A 27,203-nucleotide genomic window follows, 5' to 3' on the forward strand; every position below is an offset into this window, starting at 1 on the left:
TCTGGATGGACGCCCGTCCACTTTCACGGTCGGGAAGCTGGACCCCTTCTGCGCTTCCACGCAATTCAGTGAGCAGCTCCCCAAGCTGCCGGAAGCTTTATTGAAAGCGGAGTTTGATGCCCGGGTCAAGTTAGCCCGGTCCTTGAACTCCGTATGCCTTCGGAAGCTACTGCCGTCTCCTGCTCGGACGAACCATTCTTCCAAGTTTTGGCTAAATCCTTGCTGGCTGGCTTCCAGTCTGACTTGTTTGAATTTATCATGGCCAGACTGGAATGTAGGAAGTTCATCTTTGCCGATGATGACTATCCGCCACACGAGCCTAACAAGCTCGTTAAAAGCTCGATCTGGGGACCTAACCTCTTCCCTGAAGAGGAGGTCACGAACGTTATGGCCGAGGCTACACGGGCCAACCAGAGTCTTCGTTCTCGCTGGGGCATTTCTGCCTATAAGCGTAAGACCCCAGAATCGGCCGGCCCCAATCGAGAGGAGGTAAACGCTTCAGGAGGCATAAGAGGCCCCACCATCAGGCGGTAGTCCAAGCCGTCCCGGTCTCGGCAGTAGCACAGCCTTCTACTTCAAGGCTCACCCCAACAGTATGTGCTGGTCCAACCAGCTGCTCCCTCCTATGTGGCTTCACCAGCGTACAACCCCACATATGAGGGCCGTGGTTACTTTCACGGCCTTAATAGGGTTGCAAGGGGGGAAGAGGCAAAGCCCCTCATAGAGGAAGCCCAACACCACCCCAAGGGAAGACCTGGACGTGGTAGGGGGAATAAACCCACTCCCCTCCCACTGAGAGAACACAGGTAGGTGGTCGCCTGTTTTGGTTCAGGGACCAATGGACCTTCAGCCCTTGGGCACACAGCATTGTGTCCAAAGGACTAGGATGGAGCTGGATCAAAACCCTCCTCCTCTAACCAGGTTTTACCAGCCACCCACATCAATCCTAAAGGATTACGTGACAGAATTGCTCAACAAACGAGCAATAAAGAAAGTAAGGCACCTAAAGTTTCAAGGCAGGTTATTCACTGTTCCCAAAAAGACTCCGATCAGCAAAGAGTGATCCTGGATCTGTCGCGTCTAAATCTCTACATAAAATCGACAAATTTCGCATGCTTACGGTAGCTCAAAATACGGACTCTACTTCCGCGTGGAGCCGTCACCACCTCTATCGATCTTTCAGACGCTTATTATCACGTCCCGATTAGCGCGGAACTTCTCTCAGTTCCTCGGTTTCAGACTCGAATCAAGCCTACTCCTTCAGGGTCATGCCCTTCGGTCTGAACATTGCGCCCAGGATATTCACAAAGCTGGCGGACACGGTAGTACAACAACTCGGTCTCGAGGATATCCCTAGCAGCATATTTGGACGATTGGATAATTTGGGCACCAACAGTTCCGGAGTGTCAGAAAGCTACGTCCATAGTCATCAATTTCCTGGAGTCGCTAGGTTTTCAACTGAACAGAGAGAAGTCCCGCCTGACTCCGGGTCCCGGTTTCAGTGGTTGGGTCTCCAGTGGGATCTGTCATCTCACACGCTGTCTCTTCCGCCTCCCAAGAGGAAAGAGATAGCATCTCTCACCAGGAGATTCCTCAAAATCCATCAGCATCCCGCCGGTCCCAAGAAAGGGTCCTTGGATCTCTTCAGTTTGCCTCAGTGACAGACCTGCTATTAAAAGCGAAATTAAAAGACATAAACAGAGTGTGGCGGAGTCGAGCCAATGTCAAGCTCAGAGACAAGGTCTCCTCTATTCCTCAAATCTTAAAGACAAGATTGCGACCTTGGACCTCGGTCAGAGGCCTGTCCAATACAGTTCCGCTTCAATTTCCCCCTCCGGCACTAGTTGTTCACACAGACGCTTCCCTAAGCGGCTGGGGGGGATATTCACCAAAACAAAAGTACAAGGAACGTGGTCCACAATGTTTCAGCAGTTCCATATAAATACCCTGGAAGCTATGGCGGTCTTTCTAACTCTGAAGAAAATCCGCCCCCAACCGGATTCATATCAGGTTGGTATTGGACAGCGCAGTGGTAGTTCATTGCATCAACAGGGCGGCTCCAAATCAGGCCGAGTAAACCAAGTAATGGTTGCTATCTTCTCCCTGGCGAACAAGCACGGCTGGCACCTGTCAGCCACCCACCTAGCGGGGTACGGAACGTGGTGGCGGATTCCCTGTCCAGGACTACTCCGTTGGAGACGGAGTGGTCCCTGGACGTGGAATCTTTCAAATGGATTTGCCGGGGTTCCGGGCCTCCAAGTGGATCTGTTCGCAACGGAGAGCAACTTCAAGCTCCCCTGTTATGTGGCCCCAACCTGGACCCTCAGGCGCACGCCACAGACGCAATGACAGTAGATTGGAACAATTGGGAGAAGATTTATCTTTTCCCCCAATAAATTTACTGCTGAAAGTTTTACACAAACTCAGGACATTCAAAGGTCAATTAGCCTAGTAGCCCCCTATTGGCGAAGAGCAATTGGTTCCCTCTTCTTCAGGAACTGGGATTACGGAGTCTTGGATTCCCAAGCCCATTCTGACTCAGACAGTACAAACCAAGACTGTGTCAGCTTCCTCAAGAATTCAGAATGCCCTAGTTTTATGGACTTTATAAAATTCGCAGCCCAAAAAGGAGCGAACATTGACCCTGTCAACACTCTGTTTTAGAATCAGATAAAAGAGATTCTACTCTTAGACAGTATGACTCAGCAGTCAAAAAATTAGCCTCCTTCCTAAAAGCATCTGAAGCCAAAATCATGACAGCTAATTTAGGAGTTTCCTTCTTTAGATCATTGTTTGAGAAAGGCCTTGCTCCGGCCACTATTACCACAGTCAAGTCAGCATTGAAGAAAGTATTTCTTTCGGACTTTAAAATCGACCTTACAGATTCCTACTTTTCATCTATCCCCAGAGCATGCGCTCGTCTGAGACCAGTATCACGCCCACAGTCTGTTACGTGGTTTCTCAATGACGTCCTCAAGTTAGCATCAGAGATGGATAACTTTCATTGCTCTTATCAGGATCTGTTAAGGAAGACTTTATTTTTGATTAGCTTGGCTTCAGGTGCTAGAATCTCAGAGCTGTCGGCTCACTAGAGGTGATAATTATGTGAACTTCCTCCCCGTCTGGAGAGGTCCTCCTTTCCCCTGACCCTAGATTTTTAGCTAAGAACGAAGACCCACAGGACAGGTGGTCTCCTTGGAAGGTGGTGCCCCTTCCTCAAGACCAGTCTTTATGTCCAGTTTATACACTTAAATCTTACCTTTTAAGAACTCCACAGAGTAAGTCGGGTCCTCTTTTTATCAGGGAGAAAGGTGGTACTCTTTCACTAAATGCTATAAGACAACAAATTCTATATTTCATTAAACAGGCCAACCCAGATTCAGTTCCCAAGGTTCATGATATTCGAGCAGTTGCTACTTCCATTAATTACTTTCATAATATGGACTTTTCAGAATTATCTAAATTTACGGGTTGGAAATCACCTCTAGTGTTTAAACGCCACTATTTAAAAATCGCTCAAGCCCTGAAATTTTCTACCATAGCTGTGGGAAGTGTCATCTCCCCACCTTAATTAATCATATCCTTATCCTTTCCTTTCCCCCCCCGCCTGCCTCATTTACTTCTCTGCTTATTCTCCTGGTTGATTATACCTCACTGCCTGGCTCCTCATATTGATGTATCTTGTATCTGCTGATGGAAAAATGTAATCTGACATGCCATGATTGTTTTTCTTATGGGGTACTGGACAGTTTTTATTTGGCTCCATGTACCCCAGATATATGTATATGTTAATGCTCATTGATTTTGTCTCTTACGTGTTTAGCCTAAGTTTACGTGTATAGTATTAAGGTTATATTTGCAGTTATTTTGTGCACTTTTCATGTTTCACCTTGCTTTAAGTAATTTTAAGGTTTTTGGGGCTTCTTCTCCGTCGTGCCGGGACCTCCCCACGTTTCATAGTATTAAGTTTTTTTTTGATGTGACTTAGATTTAGTATGCCTTAGTCTTAGTATTCTTGCTACACGGAAGAGATTGTTGATTAAAATTATTTTGGTAAAACTTTTGCCTTTTTCTTCAGATTACCCCCATTTCTTTTTCCTGGTAGTTGCAGCCTTGGCATGATTCTCTATCACTATTTCACCGCTGACACGGGACTGAACTCAGAAAAGGGATTTTGACAAAGGAAAATCTATTTCTGAGGAAGGTCCGTGTCACCCCGTGACCCTCCCTGAATCACCTAGTACTCCCCCCCTCTTGCACATGCCAAGTCTGGGGTTAGTGCTAGCATGGAATGAGGTAGGTGGCGCTGGTGTCGCTGTCCTGGCGGGTGTTGGGTGTAGGGGCTGTAACGGCTCACCGCTCTGTTCCGGGGTTTTGATAGGAGAGATCTTTCAGTAGGTTTCCGTGGTAGTGGTATTTCACTCACCCTTCTTATACCCGACGTCTTCCTAGAAGACGCTTTCGACTGGGGGTAGTAACCCCAGCTTTCCTGAAAGCTCTTTTCTCTAGTATATCTAGCAATGTTATACCTAGAAATTCGTGCTGTAATGGAATTTCACCGGGTGACACGGACCTTCCTCAGAAATAGATTTTTCCTTTGTCAAAATCCCTTTTTAATATTAAACACTAAATATGACTAATCATGCCCATTAAATTTTAAACATAACTTTTAATGAAATAAAAATGTACACATTTAAAAGTTATTTTTTACCCCAAAAAGAGAAATAAATGGTTGACATAAAATTGAGAGTTTAAAGAGAATTTCTCTCTCTCTCTCTCTCTCTCTCTCTCTCTCTCTCTCCTTTTTAATAACTTCTTTATTCTTTGTTTCTTTTCTTTGTTCTGAATAATGAACAAACAGTGTTTTATATTTTGACTAAAGATTAGTTATTGGGTCCTATGTTTTAGAACGCATTTGCAACACTAGTGCATTTACACTTCTGTAGACCATGCAGGTTAAATTAGATCAATTTACACTATCTACTGTACAGGTAAAGACATACAGAGAATTAGTAAGTTGTAAAAATGTGTGAACACTAACTATGAACGAGAGAGAGAGAGAGAGAGATAAGGGTTGTCCTTACTTAAGAGAGTGAAATTATTTCTCAATTATTACTGAGACTGAGAGAATAACACGAGAGAGAGAGAGAGAGATATTGTCCTTAATTGAAATATCAAGTTATATTATTTACGAATTATTACGGAGAGAGAGAGAGAGAGAAAGTTATTCTTACATTAGGTATCAAAAGCTGGAAATTCAGTATTAAACTAACTTGTAAATGAAATTAAAGTTACTGTATTTTCGTTTAAAAGTTAGCTTAATACATTACCCTTAAAACAAGAAATAACAGGTTGACTTACGAATATAGGAGTGTGTGACTCTCTCCCCCATTCCACTGATCTATTTTTAGAAGTCTTCTCAACCTCGTTTTTAAAAACTTCTTTATTCTGTCACTTTCTCTGTTCTGAAATGCTCTATGTTTTAGAATGGCACATTTACAGTTTGTAAACGGTACAGGTAAAATTAGATCAATTCAAAATTATCTACTGTACAGTTAAAGACATAGGTTGGCTAACTTTGAATGAGAGAGAGAGAGAGAGAGATAACAGTTGTCCTTACTTAAGAGAGTGAAATTTTTTATGAATTATTACCACACACAATACACACACAAAGAGAGAGAGAGAGAGACAAGAAAATTTGACCACTGATTAAGAATGTATAAAATGATATTATAAACCCGACTCAACCTTCTTACAAAAGACACAGAATAATTTGTTTGTTCAAAATAATACAATTTTTTGTAATACAGTTTTATTATTATTATTATTATTATTAGATTACAGATTGTTTATTATTATTATTACAGGCAGTCACCGGTTCTGATGGGTCCTTCCCATGCCCTGAACCGTCAGAACCAGAGGTGTCGTCAAATATCCTAAAAACCTTAGAAAGCTTTGGGTGTATTGAAAACGATAAACTGCATTTTTATTGAGTTTTTCATGAGAAAACCTCCAAAATTTGATTATTCTGCCATTTTGGAGCCATATTTCTTCCGCCGGATCGGGCACCACAGTATCCCTGGGAAATGCGTCATAAACCGTAATTTCTGATGAATATATTTGAAAAACGTTGTAACCTTGGAAGTTGCCAAGTGGACCCGTCGTAAACTTGTGGAGCTGTATTATTATTATTTAATTTTATTAATCTTATTAATATTTGAAAATTAGTATTTATTATTAGGTAAAAGTTTGTTTATCATACAAATAAACAAACTCTCAACCCAAAAATTCATCTCAAAAATAGAGAGTTTGAGAGAGAGAAAATTATTACTTTAGGAATATTTAATGTTATTTAATTTACATACAAGCTTGAAAACTTATAAATTACATAAAAAATCACACAAACACTTTTCACACCAGTGTTAACAGATGACTGACCATTGGTTAGGCTCAATGAAAATTTCATGTGTCTGTGGTTCTTAATCAAGACAATTGCTGGGACTAAGAACTGTATGTGTATATATGGAATATATATATATATATATATATTATATATATATATATATATATATATTAACAGTAATACAAGTCCCTAACTTCTAATTCGATTGCTAATTCATTAATAATTTTTATTGGAACCAACTGTGGTCATTGTTTTTCAAGAACATGCTCATTTCCGTAAGAGAAAGGAGCAAAAGTGTTTGTCTAAAGGAATTTAATAAGTTTTTATTCAGCATTTAACATTAAATATTAAAAGAATAATTTCTCAGCCATTATTTGCTCTCTAAAATACTCTCTCTCTCTCTCTCTCTTTCTTTCTCTTTCTTGTAGTGAGATGAATTTTTATGTAACATGTAAACAGATGTTTATTTGTATGATAAATAAACTTTTTAAGTAATATGTACTAATTTTTTAATAAGATTAATAAAATTAAATAATAATAATAATAAATGATAATAATAATAATAATAATAATAATAAAACTGTAATACAAAATTTGTATTATCTTGAACAAACAAATTCGTCCCTCAACTTTTGTAAGAAGGTGGAAGGCAAAATCTGTCAGACATGTCATTTAACATGACAAGAATGAGTCTAATCAAAGTTTTCTTGTAATCAGTCCTCTCTCTCTCTTCTCTCTTCTCTCTCTCTCTCTCTCTCTCAATCTCTCTCTCAACTCTCTCTCTTAGTTCGTAGTTAGCCAACCCACGTATTACAGTGTACAACTCTGTATGTCTTTAACTGTACAGGAGATAATTTTAAATGATCTAATTTTACTGTACTATAAAGTGAAATTCTAAAACTAGAGACATAGAGCATTTCAGAATCAAAGGATAGTGACAGAATAAAAAAGTTTGTAAAATGGGTTGAGACTTCTAAAAAATAGATTGGTGGAATGGGGGGAGTCAACTTGCTCAACCATTTATTTCTTTTTTCAAGGTAATGTATTAAGCTAACTCTCTCTCTCTCTCTCTCTCTCTCTCTCTCTCTCTCTCTCTCTCTCTCTCTCTCTCTCTCTCTCTCTCCGTAACTGTAATTCATAAATAATATAACTTGATTTTCAAGTAAGGACAATCTCTCTCTCTCTCTCTCTCTCTCTGGTGAATCTCTCAGTCTTAATAACTGATAAATAATTTCACTCTCTTAAGTAAGGACAACCCTGTAGCATTGGCGATTCTTATAACTCTCTTCTCAAAGGATCTCTCTCTCTCTTCTCCTCTCTCTCTCTCTCTCTCTCTCTCTCTCTCACCTGTAGAGTAGATAGTTTAAATTGATCTAATTTGACCTGTATGCCCTAAAATGGACTAGTTTGCAAATACGCTCTAAAACATAGAGACATAATAACTATTGTATTAATCAAAATATAAAACATTGTTTGTTCATGAAAAAGCATTTCAGAACAAAGAGAAAGAGACTCAGAATAAAAAGTTGCTAAAAAGGTTGAGATGATTCTAAAAATAGATCGGTTGGAAGGGGAGAGAGAGAGAATTTCTCAGTTACAACTCTCAATTTTTATGTAAACCATTTATTTCTCTTTTTAAAGCAATGTATTAAGTTAACTTTTAAATGAAATTACAGTAACTTTAATTCCATTTAAAAGTTAACTAATAATTTGGGGAGCATGATTAGGGTCATATTTAGTGTTTAAACTTTAGAAATAAGCATTTATTAGCATTTTTTTTAGAGACCACGCCCTTACGTGGTTCACCCTCCGAGGGGTTCTGGAACCTAACCTTGTGTAAGTTCATCATGACTGTATATATATTTATCTTTATATGTGTATATATATATGTATATATGTCTTACTTATATATATATATATATATATATATATATATATATATATATATATATAATAATATATGTATATATATATATATATATATATATATATATAATATATATATGTACATGTATAATATATATATATATATATATATATATATATATTATATATATATATATATATATATATATATATATATATATATATATATATATATATATATATATATATATATGGTATATATATACATATATACAAAATTACTGGATTTCTTGGATTTGTACATGTTAGACCTTTTAGCTACTGCTTCTTTGTTGTCGAAAGACAAGAATCTTTATGGCATTTTATCTACCTAGGAAATTGGGCATTAGTTAAAATATTGGTTTCATATTGAAAAAATAAATTTTGCTTTTAAGAAATTTCACATGGAAATACAACTTCTGAGTTCATAGAGATTTTGAATTATAATTTTACCCTTTTATTTGTTTTTTATGTGCTTTATGAATTTAAATTTATTATTTTCAGGCCTTGCTACCTCACTGTTTATTTGGAGATATAGTAACACCTCAAGTTAATAGACACTTTGGGGGTGTGTCCTTTCTGATAAGTAACAAAGACCCTGTACTATAGGCTATACTTGAATATTTTTAAGATATCTTGTACTTAACAGCATCTCCATGTAGTTCCCAACCTAAACTAACCTGTACTTTACACTTTACTGTACAACCAATTTAAGAGATATATTAACAAATTTATCACATCCAAAATGGTGGTTTAAGAAGAAATAATCAAAATATGGTAGCTGATAAGTGGAGAAGCCCATTAAGTTGAGGTCTGTTAAGATGTTACTTTAAGGTTTTCTGGTACAAAAATCTTGAAATGCTTTAAACCTCCATCCTTTAGAATTATTTGGTAATTGGACCTGCTAAGAAAATTTGAAGCAATTGAAAGATCAGATTAGGTGTAACAAGGTGAGGAGTTGCCCTAAAAGATTATAATCCATTTTAAATAATATTTTTAATTGAATAGGATTAGCTTGCAGTAATGATAATTCAAAGAAATTTATAAACTTGTATGTTAACATTTTTATTCCTTCCAGAAAGGCTTGATGATTCTCAACAAGAGGCAGTTAGTTATGCCCTGAGACGTAATGATTTAGCCATAATACATGGTCCTCCAGGAACAGGGAAAACCACTACATTGATAGAAATTATTAGACAGCACATCAAGATGAAATCAAAAGTAAGTATTCCTTAGCAGGAATGATTAAAACTTGAATTACTTATTATTTTCTTCCTTTTTTTAATTGTATTGGCTGAAGGTAAGTGTTACTGTTAAAAGGAACCGGTGCAAGAACACAAATAGATTCTAAATATAGTAGTTTATTCCTACGTTTCCTGACCCTTGGTCACTTCATCAGGGACATCTGTAATTTAAATTACTTAACAGGAGAGTATTTTCAAATAAACATAAGCAAATACATAACATAGCTATATGAAATTACACTTAAAAACTCTACATAGAATATGGAATTAAAATTGTATGAAATTAGATATGAGTAAAATCACAGACTCAGTAAAAACATTTGTGGGAACAAAACACCAACCTTTCAAAGCAAGAGTAAAAACACACTAAAATTCATATACACCAACAGACCAGTGGACCAAAAGTATAGATAACAAACTAGACAGTAACGATGGAACAGCTGCATTTTGGTGATTAAGAGAAGTGACTCTCAATTTGATATTAAGGCTTTCAAGTATGAGTAGTTCTGATGATTGTTTTGTATGACCTATAATTTCTGAGTCCAGTCCCGTGTCAGCCGGTGAAATTCCATTACAGCACGAATTTCTAGGTATAACAATGCTAGATATACCAGAGAAAAAGAGCTTTCAGGAAAGCTGGGTTACTACCCCAGTCGAGCGTCTTCTAGAAGACGTCGGTATAATGAAGGGTGAGTGAAATACCACTACCACAGAAATATACTGAAAGATCTCTCCTTATCAAAACCCCTCAGTAAAGAGCGGTGAGCCGTTACAGCTCCCACACTCAACACCCGCCAGGACGGCGACACCAGCGCCACCTACTTCATTCCATTTTCTAGCACGTGATAAATTCGATTCTTTTGTGTGCTCGTCCCCTTTTTGGATTGTTTTTCTTCATCTACAATGGCATCGAGCACCTTTTCCATCTCTAAGTTAAGTACCATCTTCTTGTGGGGTTTTGATCTATTTTATTGGCTGTTTTGGTCTCGTGTTTTCATAAATATTGAGATCTTCTTATGACGCCACGGCGTCCCCGCCAGCCATGTCGACGCGAGGCGACTCCTTCTGTTCTTTCGGTTGGAGTTGTCTCCTGTCGCTATAGAAAGATTTTAACCCTTGAATTCCTTCCTGGTGGTTCCTTCACGGTGGCTCCTCCCTTTTTAGTTTTTGAATTGCATTTTTGGCCTATCGGCCTTTATTAGGTGATGCCCCATCCAAGTACCCCAGGTTGGGTTCCTTTTCATTTTGGTCTCAGTAGGCTATTATTTTATATACTTGAAGATGGTGCTCTTTTTTATTTTTAGTATATTTATTTATTTTTGTTTATTGTTTTTTGCTGTGTGGTTTACCTCTGGTGGCCTCTCCCGAGGTAGGCTACGCTTCCTATGAGCTTAATTTGTTTTTGATTGTTTATGTGTGATGGTATTTTGTAGTTGTAAGCTCCATCCCCTTGCCCTGGGTGCAGAGATCAGGTTGAGGGAGTTTTGTTGCTGTTTCCTCCGGGTCGTTTTAGGGTGGATAGAGTGAGCCCCTTTAGTTCTCTTCCTCCATTTGGGGGAATCGAGTTCTTTGGATGTGTTTCTCTAGGCTAGTCGCCCTCCTTGCCCCCCTCTCGATCCCGGTTGGCTCTTGGCACAAAATTTCTCTCCCTGCTGATTTCCTCCCTTTACACCCCTTCTCTCTTTCCTAACCTATACTAGGTTAGGCCCATATTAGGCTTCGCCTAGCAAGGAGTTGGGCTTTGGGTTGTGTAGCTCCTGGAGTAGGCTACCCTTCCAAGTTCATTTGGAGGGAAGGATGCAGTTGAGCGGGTGACATGTTTCTCCCTGTCTCCTGTCCCCTTCCGGTAGCCTACTCCTCTCCCTACCCCCCCCCTCAGCCTTGCGACTGTGCGGGTGACGCTAGATGGCGTTTTCTCCAGTTCAGGGACTCCTCCTATTGGTAGAGGGATTCGCCCTCCCATACCGTCCCCAGCTTCGCTGTGGTGGGGTGGGTGGTTTGTTTGCTCGAACGTGTTGAATCACTTTCTCATACCTCTCATCTCCCATCGAGCTCACGAGTTAGGTGAAATGTGTTGTTCGCCTTATGTTATGAACATAGAGCACTTTACCCGTTTTTGTTTCTCCGGCGGGAGGTAAGGGTGTGGAAGGTTCTATATCACGTAGCTAGCGACCCTCCGGTCTCCGGAGTAATTACCATTACTTTCATTATTATTATTATTATTCTTTTTTTTTAATTTTAGATAAATCTGTTTATCCATTTATACGTGAGTCCGGTCCTACACCTGGGGCTCCGCCGTTATTTTTCTGGCAGCCCTTATGGTTGGTTCCTGGTTTCGTTCCCTTCATTCCCCGGAGTCCTCCGGTCTGAACCCTTACCTTCCACTCTGTGCATTTAAAGCTTATTGGCCCAGTTTATGATAAGGGAGTTCTTCTCCGCCGGAGTATTCCGGTTGTAGTTGAGTTTCCGGCCTTGCCGGGCTTTAGATTGCTTACAGTGTGAGGTTCATGTACTTTTATATTTACAGACTGTTCGCTGTGAGGAGCCGGGTGTACCGCCTCCTTCAACAACCCTACGGGCACGTAGTTTGCGGACCCACGCTGGTTGTGCGGTCCGACTAAACGACCTGGTTGTTTGGCACCCGATGGTTGTGAGGTTTGCTTTGCTCTCTGCTCAACCATCCAGGATGAGTCGGTAAGTGACAGTCTTCTTCCACGGTTCATGCTCCTCATGTTGTATATTGTTTATATTCTCCCCTGGTTTTTCGTTCCTAACTAACTGCTGGTTTCCTTGCAGGCGGACGAAGCTTCCAAGAAGTCTGCCTTGGAATCCCTCCGGGCCTGGGTGGCTGGGTTCGCAGGAATGTTCCGTCCGGGAAGCCCTACGTCCTCGACGCCAGGTTGAGGGACTTGCTTTACCCCGGCGCACGGGTGGCGGCTGCAGTGCCTGAAGAACTTGCCACCCCAATCATCCAACAAATCCGGGATGCGACCCAGCCACCTCAAGTGGATATCCTGTACGCCGAGGTCTCGGAGGATGTTGCCGCCTTAAATCTCGACCTGGAACCAATGAATACGGAGCAGGACCAGGTGGTAAGTGGTGAGGTAAGTGAGGATGTTGGGGCGGGCCCCCCTTTGTTTGACTCCCCTGCTTCATCTAGTGTCTTCTTTTGCAGGTTTTGAAGTCTTCCTCCTTTGGGTGATAGAGCTCCGTCTGCTATCCCCAAGTTGAAGTTGAAGACTTCATGGAAGGCGAAGGGCTATAAGTCCTCGACTTCCAAGAAGGCACGCCCTTCCCCGTCGGCGCTAAGGTTTCAGGACCGGTAGCCTCCGGGAGCAAATCTAGTTCCTCCGGCAAAGGCGCGAGTAAGAGGGCTGCAAAACCAAGCCCTCCTTGCCAACCTTCTTTTGATGCACAAGCCCTGCCACTAAACTTTAAAAAGTTTACGGAGGACCTAGATTCTAGATTTGAAAAAATCTCTGATAAGTTTGCCAATTATGACAACATACTGGCAGGTTTGGCTCGCCAACCTCCGGCAGAACCACAGTATACTATCCCCGACACTGCGGACCTCCTGCCGTTTGATGTCGGTAACCCTTGGCGGTTCGCACTCCGGGCCATCCAACATGATGGCAAACTTACAGTGGAGGGTCTGGGCACGAGACGGTTGGAGGAATTGGAGTTCTTCCCCCCCGATCTCTTGCCCCCTTATCCAGGCTTCGTGAGGCTCACAGAAGAAGCCTGGATTCGGTCAGACAAGGTTCCTAGGAGACTGTCATCATCCCTAGAGACCAGGCTCAGTCGGCTCTCCTGCGCACTCTGACGGAGTGGCAGGCAGTAAACACGGTTGACCCCTTTCAAGGGCAATTTTACGATGTTCACCCTGGGAGAAGACCTTCCCACTCCTTGCATGGACAAAGTTGCTCTGGCTACGGCCCGAGCATGCTTTGATGGTAATCCCTTTCCACAATTAAGGGAAACAGATCCTACTTCCTGGTATTCCCAGGAAGTAATGAGTTCTGGTGGACGCCCGTCCACTTTCACCGTCGGGAAGCTGGACCCCTCTGCGCTTCCACGCAGTTTAGTGAACAGCTCCTAAGCTGCCGGAATCTTTATTGAAGGCGGAGTTTGAGGCCCGGACTAAGTTAGCCCGGTCCTTGAGCTCCGGCTGTCTTACAGAGGCTACTGCCGCCTCCGGCTCAGACGCACCCTTTTTCCAGGTTCTAGCTAAGTCCTTCCTGGCGAGCTTCCAGTCGGACTTGCATGAGTTCATCATGGCCAGACTGGAGTGCAGGAAATTCATCTTTGCTGATGCTACTATCCGCCACGAGCCTAACAAGCTCATTAAAAGTTCAATCTGGGGACCTAACCTCTTCCTGAAGACGAGGTTACATCCGTTATGTCTGAGGCTACACGGGCCAATCAGAGTCTGCGCTCGCTGGGGCATTTCCACTTATAAGCGCAAGACCCCAGAATCGGCCAGCCCCAGACGAGAGGAGGCAAACGCTTCAGGAGGCATAAGAGGCCCCATCAGGCGGTAGTCAAGCCGTCCCGGTCTCGGCAGTGGCCCAACCATCTACTTCTAAGGCCCACCCCCAACAGTACGTGTTGGTCCAACCAGCGGCGCCCTCTATGTGTCCTCACCAGCATACAACCCCACATATGAGGGCCGTGGGTTCTTTCACGGCCTCAATAGGGTTGCAAGGGGAGGAAGGGGCAAGGTCCCCACAGAGAGGAAGGTCTAACACCACCCCAAGAGGAAGACCTGGACGTGGTAGAGGGAATAAACCCGCTCCTCCCACTGAGAGAACACAGGTAGGCGGTCGCCTGTATTGGTTCAGGGACCAATGGACCTTCAGCCCTTGGGCACACAGCATTGTGTCCAAGGGACTGGGGTGGAGCTGGATCAAGAACCCTCCCCCTCTAACCAGATTTTACCAGCCACCCACATCAATCCTACAGGATTATGTAACAGAATTGCTCAACAAACGAGCAATAAAGAAAGCAAGGCACCTAAAGTTTCAAGGCAGGCTATTCACTGTTCCCAAAAAAGACTCCGATCAGCAAAGAGTGATCCTGGATCTGTCGGCGTCTAAATCTCTACATAAAATGCGACAAGTTTCATGCTTACGGTAGCGCAGGTACGGACTCTACTTCCGCGTGGGGCCGTCACCACCTCTATCGATCTTTCAGACGCTTATTATCACGTCCGATTGCGCGAACTTCTCTCAGTTCCTCGGTTTCAGACTGGAATCAAGCCTACTCCTTCAGGGTCATGCCCTTCGGTCTGAACATTGCACCCAGGGTATTCACCAAGCTGGCGGACACGGTAGTACAGCAGCTCCGGTCCCAAGGAATTTCCCTAGCAGCATACCTAGATGATTGGATAATCTGGGCACCAACTGTTCCGGAGTGTCAGGAAGCCACGTCCATAGTCATCAATTTCCTAGAGTCACTGGGTTTTCAGCTGAACAGAGAGAAGTCCCCAGCCTGACTCCGGAGTCCCGGTTTCAGTGGCTGGGTCTCCAGTGGGATCTGTCCTCCACACGTTATCTCTCCTGCCTCCCAAGAGGAAAGAGATAGCATCTCTCACCAAGGGATTTCTCAAAATCCATCAGCATCCCGTCGATCCCAAGAAAGAGTCCTCGGTCTCTTCAATTTGCCTCAGTGACAGACCTGCTCTTGAAAGCCAAATTAAAAAGACATAAACAGAGTGTGGCGGAGTCGAGCAAATGCCAAGCTCAGGGACAAGGTCTCCTCTATCCCTCGAATCTTAAAGACAAGACTGCGGCCTTGGACCACAGTCAAGGGCCTGTCCAAAACAGTTCCGCTTCAATTTCCCCCTCCGGCACTAGTTATCCATACAGACGCTTCTCTAAGCGGCTGGGGGATATTCACCAAAACAGAAAGTACAAGGAACGTGGTCCACAATGTTTCAGCAGTTCCATATAAATACCCTGGAAGCCATGGCTGTCTTTCTAACTCTGAAGAAAATCCGCCCTCCCAACCGATTCATATCAGGCTGGTGTTAGACAGCGCAGTGGTAGTTCATTGCATCAACAGGGGCGGCTCCAAATCAGGTCGAGTAAACCAAGTAATGGTAGCTATCTTCTCCCTGGCGAACAAGCACGGTTGGCACCTGTCAGCCACCCACCTAGCGGGAGTCCGAACGCGTGGTGGCGGATTCCTGTCCAGGACTACCCGTTGGAGACGGAGTGGTCCCTGGATGCGGAATCTTTCAAATGGATTTGCCACCGGGTTCCGGCCTCCAAGTGGATCTGTTCGCAACGGAGAGCAACTTCAAGCTCCCTTGTTACGTGGCCCCCAACCTGGACCCTCAGGCGTTAGCCACAGACGCAATGACAGTAGATTGGAACAATTGGGAGAAGATTTATCTGTTCCCTCCAATAAATTTACTGCTGAAAGTATTACACAAACTCAGGACATTCAAGGGTCAACCAGCCCTAGTAGCCCCTACTGGGCCGAAGAGCAATTGGTTCCTCTCCTTCAGGAACTGGGATTACGGAGTCTTCGATTCCCAAGCCCATTCTGACCCAGACAGTACAAACCAAGACTGTGTCAGCTTCCTCAAGGATTCAGAATGCCCTAGTTTTATGGACTTTATAAAGTTCGCAGCCCAAAAGGAGCGAACATTGACCCTGTCAACACTCTGTTTTTAGAATCAGATAAAAAGAGATTCTACTCTTAGACAGTATGACTCAGCAGTCAAAAAAATTAGCCTCCTTCCTGAAAACATCTGAAGCCAAAATCATGACGACTAATTTAGGAGTTTCCTTCTTTAGGTCACTGTTTGAGAAAGGCCTGGCTCCCGCCACTATTACCACAGTCAAGTCGGCATTGAAGAAAGTATTTCTTTCTGGCTTTAAAAATCGACCTTACAGATTCCTATTTTTCATCCATCCCCAGAGCATGCGCTCGTCTGAGACCAGTATCACGTCCACATTCGGTTACTTGGTTTCTCAATGACGTCCTTAAGTTAGCATCAGAGTTGGATAACTTCCATTGCTCTATCAGGATCTGTTAAGGAAGACTTTATTTTTGATTAGCTTGGCTTCAGGTGCTAGAATCTCAGAGCTGTCGGCTCTCACTAGAGGTGATAGTTTTATTAACTTCCTCCCATCTGGAGAGGTCCTCCTCTTCCCCTGACCCTAGATTTTTAGCTAAGAACGAAGACCCACAGGACAGGTGGTCTCCTTGGAAGGTGGTGCCCCCTTCCTCAAGACCAATCTTTATGTCCAGTTTATACACTTAAATCTTACCTCTTAAGAACTCCACAGAGTAAGTCGGGTCCTCTTTTTATCAGGGAGAAAGGTGGTACTCTTTCTCTGAACGCTATAAGGCAACAAATTCTGTATTTCATTAAACAAGCCAACCCAGACTCAGTTCCTATAGTTCATGATATTCGAGCAGTTGCTACTTCTATTAATTACTTTCATAATATGGACTTTTCAGAGTTATCAAAATATACGGGTTGAAATCACCTCTAGTGTTTAAACGCCACTATTTAAAAATCGCTCAAGCCCTGAAATATTCTGCAATAGCAGGGAAGTGTCATCTCCCACCTTAAATAATCATTTCCTTATCCTTTCCTTTTCCCCGCCCCGCCTGCCTCATTTACTTCTCTGCTTATTCTCCTGGTTGTTTATGCCTCACTGCCTAGCCCCTCATATTGATGTATCTTGTATCTACTGATGGAAAAGTGTAATCTGACTAGCCATAATTGTTTTCTCTTACGGGGTACTGGACAGTTTTTATTTGGCTCCACGTACCCCAGATATTTGTATGTGTTAATTTTCATTAGTCTTGTCTCTTACGTGTTTAGCCTAAGTTTACGTGTATAGTATTAAGGTTGTATTTGCTTGTTCTGTGCACATTTCATGTTTCACTACCTTTAAGTAATTTTAAGATTTTTGAGGTTTTTTCCCCATCAGACCGGGACCTCCCTTGTTTTATAGTGCTAAGTTTTTTGATGTGCCTTAGATTTAAGATACCTTACCTTTTAAGTATTCTTGCTTCATGAAAGAGATTGCTTGATTAAAATTATTTTCGTTACAATTTTGCATTTTCTTCAGATTACCCCTTTTTTCCAGTAGTAGCAGTCTTGGCATGATTCTCTATCACTATTTCACCGCTGACACGGGGACTGGACTCAGAAAAGGGATTTTGACAGAGGAAAAATCTATTTCTGAGGAAGGTCCCGTGTCATCCGTGACCCTCCCCTAACTGACCTAGTACTCTCCCCTACTTGCACATGCCAAGTCTGGGGTTAGTGCTAGCATGGAATGAAGTAGGTGGCGCTGGTGTCGCCGTCCCTGGCGGGTGTTGAGTGTGGGAGCTGTAACGGCTCACCGCTCTTTTCTGGGGTTTTGATAAGGAGAGATCTTTCGAGTATATTTCCGTGGTAGTGGTATTTCACTCACCCTTCATTATACCGACGTCTTCCTAGAAGACGCCGACTGGGGGTAGTAACCCCAGCTTTCCTGAAAGCTCTTTTTCTCTGGTATATCTAGCATTGTTATACCTAGAAATTCGTGCTGTAATGGAATTTCACCGGTGACACGGGACCTTCCTCAGAAATAGATTTTTCCTCTGTCAAAATCCCTTTTTTAAATGCAGTGACCCCCGCCTATTCATAGTTCAGGATTCACAGTTTCACCTATTCACAGATTTTTCTGTGGAACCTGTCTCCAAATTTTTCGCAGAAAATTTGCCTATTCGGTGATTTTTTCATAGAGCAATATTCTCTAATTACTGTATTTTCATATTTTTGAGACTAAATATACATTTTTTATAATAAGATAATGATTGATTTTACTAATTTTCAAATATTAATATTAAGTTTGATAAGATTAAATAATAAGATTAAATACAGTAATAATAATACAGTACCTGTAATACTACAGGTAATAAGAATTAATTTCCAAATAATAATAAAAAGATTAGTAAGATTGAATAATAATAATAATAATAATAGTAATAATAATATAATAAATAATAATGATAATAATAATAGTAATAATAATAATAATAATGATGATAATTATAATATTGTACCTGTAATAATGGTAATAAGATTAAATAATAATAAGGTTAAATAATAACTCAGAGAGAGAGAGAGAGAAAATTTTATGTAAGCCTTGGGAAAGAAACAGGGTTTTTATGCTTTGTGCTGGTAATAAACCAGTTTTCTCCCCTCATTATAGGAGGGCCCTCCTTATAGTGAGCCCTCCTGGTGGCTAAAGCCCCCTAAACCGGTTTTCCCACCTCCTTGTAGCTATGCTGCCCAGAAATGATACATATTGAAATGATATTAATATGATATTGAAATATTAAAATATGAAAGTGATATTGAAATTATATTAAAGTGTTTTAGGAGGATTGTTGAAGGTACATTTGGTGTTTGAATGATTGAAATAGGCAGTTATAAGCATTTTTAGAGGGAGTGTCATATATTCACAGATTGTAGCTATTCACAGGTGGTTGTAGTCCCTATCCCCCACAAATACCAGGGGTCGACTGTAATCATACTTAATAGGTGGTTTACAGTTGTAAGCATGATTTCTAACATTAGACAATTCTGGGCTGGACAGTGCAGCCAGTATGATGATTTATTTCCAATATGGAAACCAGCTCTGACCTTGAGTAAACGTCAGATCGAGCCCACATAATTACCTGAATTACAGCTGTGGTACTTATATACTATGCCCAACGTCAATAAAGGACAGCCGATATTTCACAGAAACAGTAAACCAATAGTTTTATGATTTTTTGGAATTAGTTTCAGGTTGAGGGCCCAATATGTTTATTAATTATCTTAACTTGGCTCTGAAAATGTGTGATTTGTATTTGGGTAAATAGGAAAGCTGGCAAACTCGAAAAGTTTAGTAACATAAGTAGGAATGGGAGGAGAAAATTTCTTATCAAGAATCTGGTGGATGATTTTGTAGATTAGTATAGTAATTTGTATTTTTCATAATATGTAAACCTAAGGTTTTTACATAAGGATTTAGCTTGTGGACGAGAGTTGGAATGCCCGTTTAACTTTCAGACATTGTCATTAAGTACCAAGGGTAGGGAGGAAGCCCCACCCACTCGTTGGTCTGCTCTCCACTTTACCTTTCGTCCTAGGTATCTGATTGAGGGGTGGCTGAGGTGAGCTGTAAATTTGAAAACCTTCAGGTTTGTATGGTAGGAAAAATACAAATTACTTTAAAAATTTGTTATTTGTAACTACACAAATACAAATCTTCCATCTTTACATAGGAGACTTACTTGTTGGAGGGTGGAGTGTGAATAAATCTGAACCAACTGGTTGGTTTTATCCACCCAGGAATGCCTTCCTGATCTGGAAGAACTGAGGAAGGAATCCTTCACCTCTAGCTTGTTGGAAATATTGGATGTTGCAACTGCTATACTTCTGGGCTTAAAGATTGAGTAATGTCATTACTCTGAAAAAAGGTTTGGAAGAACCCAGGAGTGTCGGAGACAATAAAACTTGCTAATGAGACCAACAGACATGATGCATGTGTCCCCTAAGGGAGCCAGATAGGCCAAACAACTTGTTGGGCAGCCACCACAAGATCCAAGGAAAAGTATGTCCAAAGACTTATGGGCAAGTCTTGGAGATAATACAAGGTAAATATGATCTGGCGCTACCACATACCTGCTTTTATTACCTACTGAACTGACAGGTTCTTCCGGAATGCAGGGGTGATGCCCCTAACTTCGTGATCTCTTGCCTGGACCGAACTCCCGTTTACCTCATCAGATGAAGACTAGGCCCATTGCTGTCTCACGAAGCTTGAAAGAGGATGTGCTCTTGGACACCTCTTCCTTGGCCAACTCGGTACTAATGAAGAGGCATCAACACTCAGGGCTGAGATGCCAAGTTCTCTTGAGGTAGTACCGCAGCACTCTAACCAGGCAAAGTAGCATCTCTTTCCGATCATACCTACAAAGTCCTTCAGGAGGGGATCAAACAGGACTCGAACTCCGCATCAGGGACCTACAGATTCTGAGTCTCAGTTATGAATTCTGAGACTAGACTGAGTGTAACAGATCCTCTTCCCTTGAGTACTTAGCATCGAAGGCCGTGAAGCTCAGCAAAAAAAAAAAAAAAAACAGTCTTAGAGTCAGGACTCTGCCTGACAACCCTCAACAGCTCTTACATTGTATGAGGTAGGCTCCCTGAGATGAAAATCACAAACCGTTCGGGGCCTGAGTTCCCCATATGGGCAAGACTGTTCACAACTTCTCAGAAGTATAAGGATCCCTCATGTGAATGAAAGATCTATTTCCTTCAACTGAAGGACTTGGCCAAGAGCAGCTCTATTGCCCTTAACGGCTGAGACAAATGGAAGCTTCTCGTGGCAAAGAAGGGTGAAGTCTGCTACCTACTGCATAGAAGCTCTGATTGGAGGTACAGTCATACCCCGAACTTACGCGAAGTTAGGTTCCAGAACCCTGTGCGCAAGGCGAATTTTTGTGTCATTTTGGCACGGTGTCTAAAAATGCAAATAAATGCTTATGTCTGAAGTTTAAACACTAAATATGACCCTAATCATGCTCCCAAATTATTAAGCTAAATTTTAAATGAAATTAAAGTTACTTTAATTTCATTTAAAAGTTAGCTTAATACATTACCCTTAAAAAAAGAAATAAATGGTTGACATAAAAATAGAGAGCTGGAAGAGAATTTTTTTCTCTCTCCCCTTCTGACCGATCTATTTTTAGAAATCTTCACAACCTCTTTTCAATAACTTCTTTATTCTGCATTTCATTCTCTTTGTTCTGAAATGCTTTTTCATGAACAAACAGTGTTTTTTATTTTGAGTACAGTAATACAACTCTTAGTTATTATGTCTATGTGTTTTAGAACGTATTTGCCACACTAGCACATTTACAGTTCTTAGCGGTACAGGTGAAATTAGATCAATTTAAACTATCTACTGTACAGGTAAAGACGTTACAGAGAAATAATAAGTTGTCAAAATGTGTGAGCACTAACTATGAACGAGAGAGATAGAGAGAGAGAGAGAGAGAGAGATAACAGTTGTCCTTGCTTAAGAGAGAGAAATTTTTTATGAATTATTACAGACAGAGAGAGAGAGAGAGAGAATTACGTAAGAAACCCATGACCCGCTAATCAGCAACACTCCCCCTTCTTTTCATGTTAAATCGACATGTCTGACAGCTTTGCCTTCAAGCTTCTTACAAAAGATGAGGGAAAGATATTTGTTTGTTTAAAATACTATCACTTACGAATTTTGTAATTACAGTTATATTATTATTATTATTATTATTGTCACTATTATTATTATTATTATTATTATTATTATTATTATTATTATTATTGTTATTGTTATTATTGTTAATCTTATTAATATTTGAAAATTAGTACTTATTATTAGGTAAAAAATGTATTTATCATACAAAACAAGTAAACATACATGTACCATAAAAGCTCTCTCATCTCAGTAAAAGAGGGAGAGAGAGAGAGATTATTACTTTTATTATTTAATGTTATTTAATTTACACATAAAAGCTTGAAAACTTATAAATTACATAAAGTATTAAACATAAACACTTTTGCAGGGTTTCTCAGTATTCGCAAATGTTCACATGTGTGTGAAAAACTCATGTATAACAATAATTAGGTTCCAATGAAAAGTTCACGTGTCTGTGATTTGCGCAACTCAAATCGCACAAGTTCGGGGTATTACTGTAGAACCCCGTCGACTACACCAACTCCAGAAGACGGTTCATTTCCCCAGGTACACACCTGCTGAATATTCTGCGGTTATCAAGGCATCTCCATGTTATGCACTGAGAAAGGACCCTCTTGCTCACAGGAGATGCTGGAAGTCTCTTCATAACTTGAAGAGTCTCTCCGCAGTGTCTTGGTGTAGGAACTCCATCCCTATCACCAGGCTCTGGCAACTGAACTTGTCTGCCATCCCATTCCGAGACCCTAGAATGTATGTGGCTGACAGCTCCACTGAGTGTGCTGTGTCCCAATCATATACCTGCACTGTCAACCTGTGCAGCTGGAAGGACACCAGTCCACCCTGCTCGTTGATATATGCCACTACCATAGTGTTGTTGCTCATCAACACCAGGGTGTGCCCCATGACTCAGTCCTGGAACCCTTGCAGGGGTAAAAAAGCAGACTAGAGTTTCAGGACACTGATGTGGAGGTGTTTATCATTCTGGTCCCTCACACCTGCAACAAACATTCTTTTAGGTGTACGCTCTACCCCTAGCAGATGCATCCGAACAACAAGAGCACCTCGGGAGTGGGAGTGTCTAACAGTACCCTTGAAGAGTGGTTCCTGTCGTCTAACTACCAAGCTAGCCCTCTTCCTCTGACAGAAGAAGTTGAAAGGCAGGTCTCTTGCTGGAGACTCATCCACCTTCATCCTCTGCTAAAGAGTACGGAAGTGAGGTGAAGCTGCCTGAGGGCCCAATTCTACGAAGATAGGTGACCCAGAATGACGTGCCACTCCCAGGCAGGGTGTTCCTGCTGAGACAAGAACTTCTGTGCTCCTTCTCTGAACCTGCCATTATAAGAATCCAAAGGGAGGACCCTCGTTCCTGCCTTGTCTATCAGCATGTTCAAATACTTTACCCTCTGCTTGCACATGAGATCTGGCTTCTCAAGTTGATCACTATACCCAAGTCATGACAAAAACTCGAGAAGCCTTTCTGTCCTAGTGATTGCAGCAGCGGGCTCATCAGGACCAGCTAATCACACTGGTACTTCTGTACATGTGCCCATGCAATCAAGCTCGAGTAGAGTTAAAAAATGAACACTTGGTAAGTGGTTACGAAACTGAAACAAGCGCTCTGAACTAGAACTCTGTCCCCATCTCAAGGGTAAAGAGGAGATACTTGCGGGAGGACTGCTGGGTAGGTACTGAAAATACACATCCCTCAAATCCCAGGAAAGCAAGAAGTCTTCCTCTCTGATGGACTTGAAAACAGAACGGACTGTTCCATATAGGACCAGTTTTGGCGAACGAACCGGTTTGGTGGGAAGAGGGTGAGAAGTCTCCTATAGTGCCTTCCAGGAGCATTGCATTCACCTCTTCCCACAGGACAAGGTCCTTCAGTGAGCCAAGAAAGAGGGTGGGGGATGGTGAACACTTTAAGGGTAGCTAAACCATATCTGACGGGCATCCACTACCCATGCTTCCACTCCATGTCACTGCCAAGCTTGCCCAATGTCTCGACAGGGACCCACCCCCATTGGCAGCAATCTGGGAGAACTACAGCAGTCCTGAAATCCTCTGTCGTCTACCAGGGTGGAAGAAGTTTGGGTAGCTATACGAGGGGTCGAGGAAGTTTGGGACTTTTCTCTGACTAAAAACAGGGTCCAGCCTGAACAGAGGGTTGAGCTGCAGTGCCACATGAAGACCTGGTAAATGAACCAAAGCCTGCCCACCATGGCCTCCCCCTCCCTCTAGCAAAGAGGGGGGAAGGATCCCAGAACCAGCCTGTTCCCAAGCATCAGAGCTGACTTAGGACCAACAAACCTAGATGTTTGAAACAGCACAGCAACTCGCCCCTCACAGGTTTGCTGTCTGGTGGCAATAGATAATATTACTACCTCCCAGAGTAACAGGCTGTTGAGGGCTGCATTCTCCTTGGGTGTACAGAAGCCCGAGGGAAAAACAATCTTGGCCAATGATAGACCCAAAGATTGATCTGCAAGACTAACTGGAATGCTGCTCTGGCAGTCAATTCTGGTGCCACTGCATCTGCCTGTGATAGGGAGACTCCCTCCACGTGGAGACGTTCTAGTGACAGACCAGAACACGGACGAGTCAGGTCTGGGTCAAACCTAAGAGATGGCAATGATCTCTGGTAGAGAACATGTTATTTCCTCTGGTGGGCTAGACGCAGAGGAAATCCTGTGCATGAATGGCTAGACCAGGGGGAATTCTCTTGCCTGGGGAAGTATGGGGCAAGAAAAAATGAATTATGAGGCGTATGTCCTTTCCAGTCCATGGACTGGACCAGGTATGTAGGCCTCCACGTAACGGGCCAGGATAGGAATGAGAACATTCCCGGTCCCAAGTGTCCGGGTCCTGTCTCCCGGGAAAAATTCTGAGGGAGAGGGAACAAATGAGAGATTGCCAGCACCCTTGCCCTGCATGCCAAAAACCGAAGTCCTGCCAGGTAAGCAAGGCCATGGTGTGGTCGTCAACCTGCAATGATGATTCTGCCCGGGTGGAGGAGAGTGGTCCCGCTCACACAAACGTGAGCAGGGGCTGTCCTGTGAGTATGCTTCAATCTGCTTAGGAGCTGAGGCTTCTACAAAGGAAGAAGACTGAGCAAGGAACCTCCTTTTGGCTTGCCTGAGCGACTGGGCCGGTCACTGGACCAGGACCCCTGGTCTGCTCCCTTGAAGAGCAGGAGGGGTTGAGGAAGCACCTCATGCTCTCTACTCACCAATTCTCACTCTCTTGCGCTGTCAGCTGGGACCAGGCCCATAGACCAGGGACCCTTGCCAATCCCGGTAGATGGGCTGCCAGGCAGGTGTGCCACCTGGACCAGTACCGGTACACCGGTGGTCTGAAGAATCCTGGGTACCAGTTGCACCCATGTGGTCACCAATGGGAGCAGCAGTACCACAGTTCCACTAGCGAGAGACCAGGGATGGTACCGATAGCCCAGGTAGGTGGCCTAACCGGGGATGGTACTGGTACACTGGGGGTCTGAAGAACCCTGGGTAGTGGTTGCACCCATGTGCTCAGCAACTGGAGTGGTGGTACAGCTGATGAGAGACCAGGGCTGATACCATAGGCTCAGATAGGAGGCCTATTGTGGCCAGTACAGGTACACTGGGGGTCCAAAGAACCCTGGGTAGTGGTTGCACCCATGTGCTCAGCAACTGGAGTGGTGGTACAGCTGATGAGAGACCAGGGCTGATACCATAGGCTCAGATAGGAGGCCTACTGTGGCCAGTACAGGTACACTGGGGGTCCAAAGAACCCTGGGTAGTGGTTGCATCCATGTGCTCAGCAATGGAAGCAGAGGTACCAGGTACTGCCAGCATGAGACCAGGCCTGGTACCAGTAACCTGGGTAATTAGGCTGCTGGAGCCAGTACCAGTGGTCCATGTAGGCAGGCTGCCGGGGCTGGTACCAGTAAACCGGGGTTCCAGAGAGCCCCAGGTAGCAGTGGCACCTGTGTGCTAGGCAACAGGAGCAGTGGTACTCATGCTAGCGAGAGATCATCAGCCCTGTCTGCAAAAAGAGGGCTAGCTGCTGAAAGCTCTACGAGACTTCCTGCGGGAGATTGAGGCAACCTTTCTCTTCCTCTGCTTGCTAGCTTTGGAAGAAGGGGAGGATACAACAGCACTCAAAGGCAAAAATGAAGACGACAGTGACAACTTCCTTCTCCTCTTTTTGATTTTGCAGAGCATGCCTTTGATAACAGCATGTAAAGGAGAACATCACTCAGAGATGATACATACAAAGTACCTGGGAACGCAATCCCGATGCTGCATGAGGGTTTACCAAGGAAGTAGGAGCAGTCCCACGGTTAGCAGACACCAGTCTGAGCAGATATTGGCAGGCCCCTCATAGCCTAAGAGTCATCATTAAGTTCAAAAGACACTCGGCTCTCCCAAGAGGCTTAGAGAGGCACGTAACTCTCCAAACCCCCTTGCCCTCCACAGCACCTGAAAAAAAGAAGTTGGGTTAGATTGTTTAATTTACACTTGCATCTCTTTGTGGCATACTATAGTAAGTGAGGATCAACCTCAAAGAAGAGAGAAACCGAATATATGGTCTGCCCTATTCTGGACAGTGCCTAACCAGCAGTTTCCTCTTCAAAAAGTGCTAAAGTGATTGAGGGGTTCGTGTATATAGCCTGTATAATCCCAGGATGGGATTTACTGTAATATGAAATAGACTCAGCTGGAGACAGCAGGTTCTGCCATGAAGATGGTCTTAGAATTTTGGAATTTGCAAGGGTCTTGGTGTCTATGGGGCATGCTGCATGTGACTGTTCACAACAATTTTGAATCACAAGCTACGGATATAATTCACATCAACCAGATTTAGTAGCCTGGAGGTTGGATGCAACTTTAAAAGCAGATTCCCAAGTAACCATACTTCTTGAGCTTTCAAGGTGACCTTGTGATGCTCAAGCTTCATACCTGGAGTTCATTCTCATAAGTCAGTGAGTTCCATAGTCTTATCAAACCTTGAACCAACAACCTTTACAAGGACAAGTGGAGCCAATTCTGTGGCTGGTGTACTACTATTCCTGTCTTAGTAGATATTTTCTTATTCTCCATATCTGCAGAAACTTTAATGCTGCTATAAAGTTTCTGCAGATATGGAGAGTATCTTGTGTCTTTTATACTGTGATAAAACCTTGCTTTACCTTCTGTGAGTTTTCCATTTCTGTGTGTTTTATATCTCTGAAAAATTGGCGGTATAAAAAAACTTACAGACTTTACCTTTGACTTGTGAGTTTTCCATTTCTCTTCAGGCTATTATTGATTGGTTGTGAAACTTTTTTTTTTACTACAAAATCATCAATCATACTTTGAGTTCTTGCCTCTCAGCCTTCATTTTTGTTGCCTCACACCCAGACCTCACAAATGGTAACAAGAT

The 27,203-nt window shown here is 42.7% G+C and overlaps 1 protein-coding gene across 2 annotated transcripts in view; it reads left to right on the forward strand.

Moving 5' to 3' along the window:
• The window catches only part of LOC136830834 (DNA-binding protein SMUBP-2-like), a 713,243-nt gene that overhangs the window by 206,787 nt on the left and 479,253 nt on the right, over positions 1-27,203 (forward strand). For both annotated transcript variants that reach the window (XM_067090812.1, XM_067090810.1), the window contains exon 6: positions 9,387-9,529. In XM_067090812.1, coding sequence (XP_066946913.1) covers positions 9,387-9,529 — 143 coding nt within the window. The remainder of the gene's footprint in view (positions 1-9,386; positions 9,530-27,203) is intronic.

The sequence above is a fragment of the Macrobrachium rosenbergii genome, chromosome 47 (genome assembly GCF_040412425.1).
Source record: "Macrobrachium rosenbergii isolate ZJJX-2024 chromosome 47, ASM4041242v1, whole genome shotgun sequence".
Classification (NCBI taxonomy): Eukaryota; Metazoa; Arthropoda; class Malacostraca; order Decapoda; family Palaemonidae; genus Macrobrachium; species Macrobrachium rosenbergii.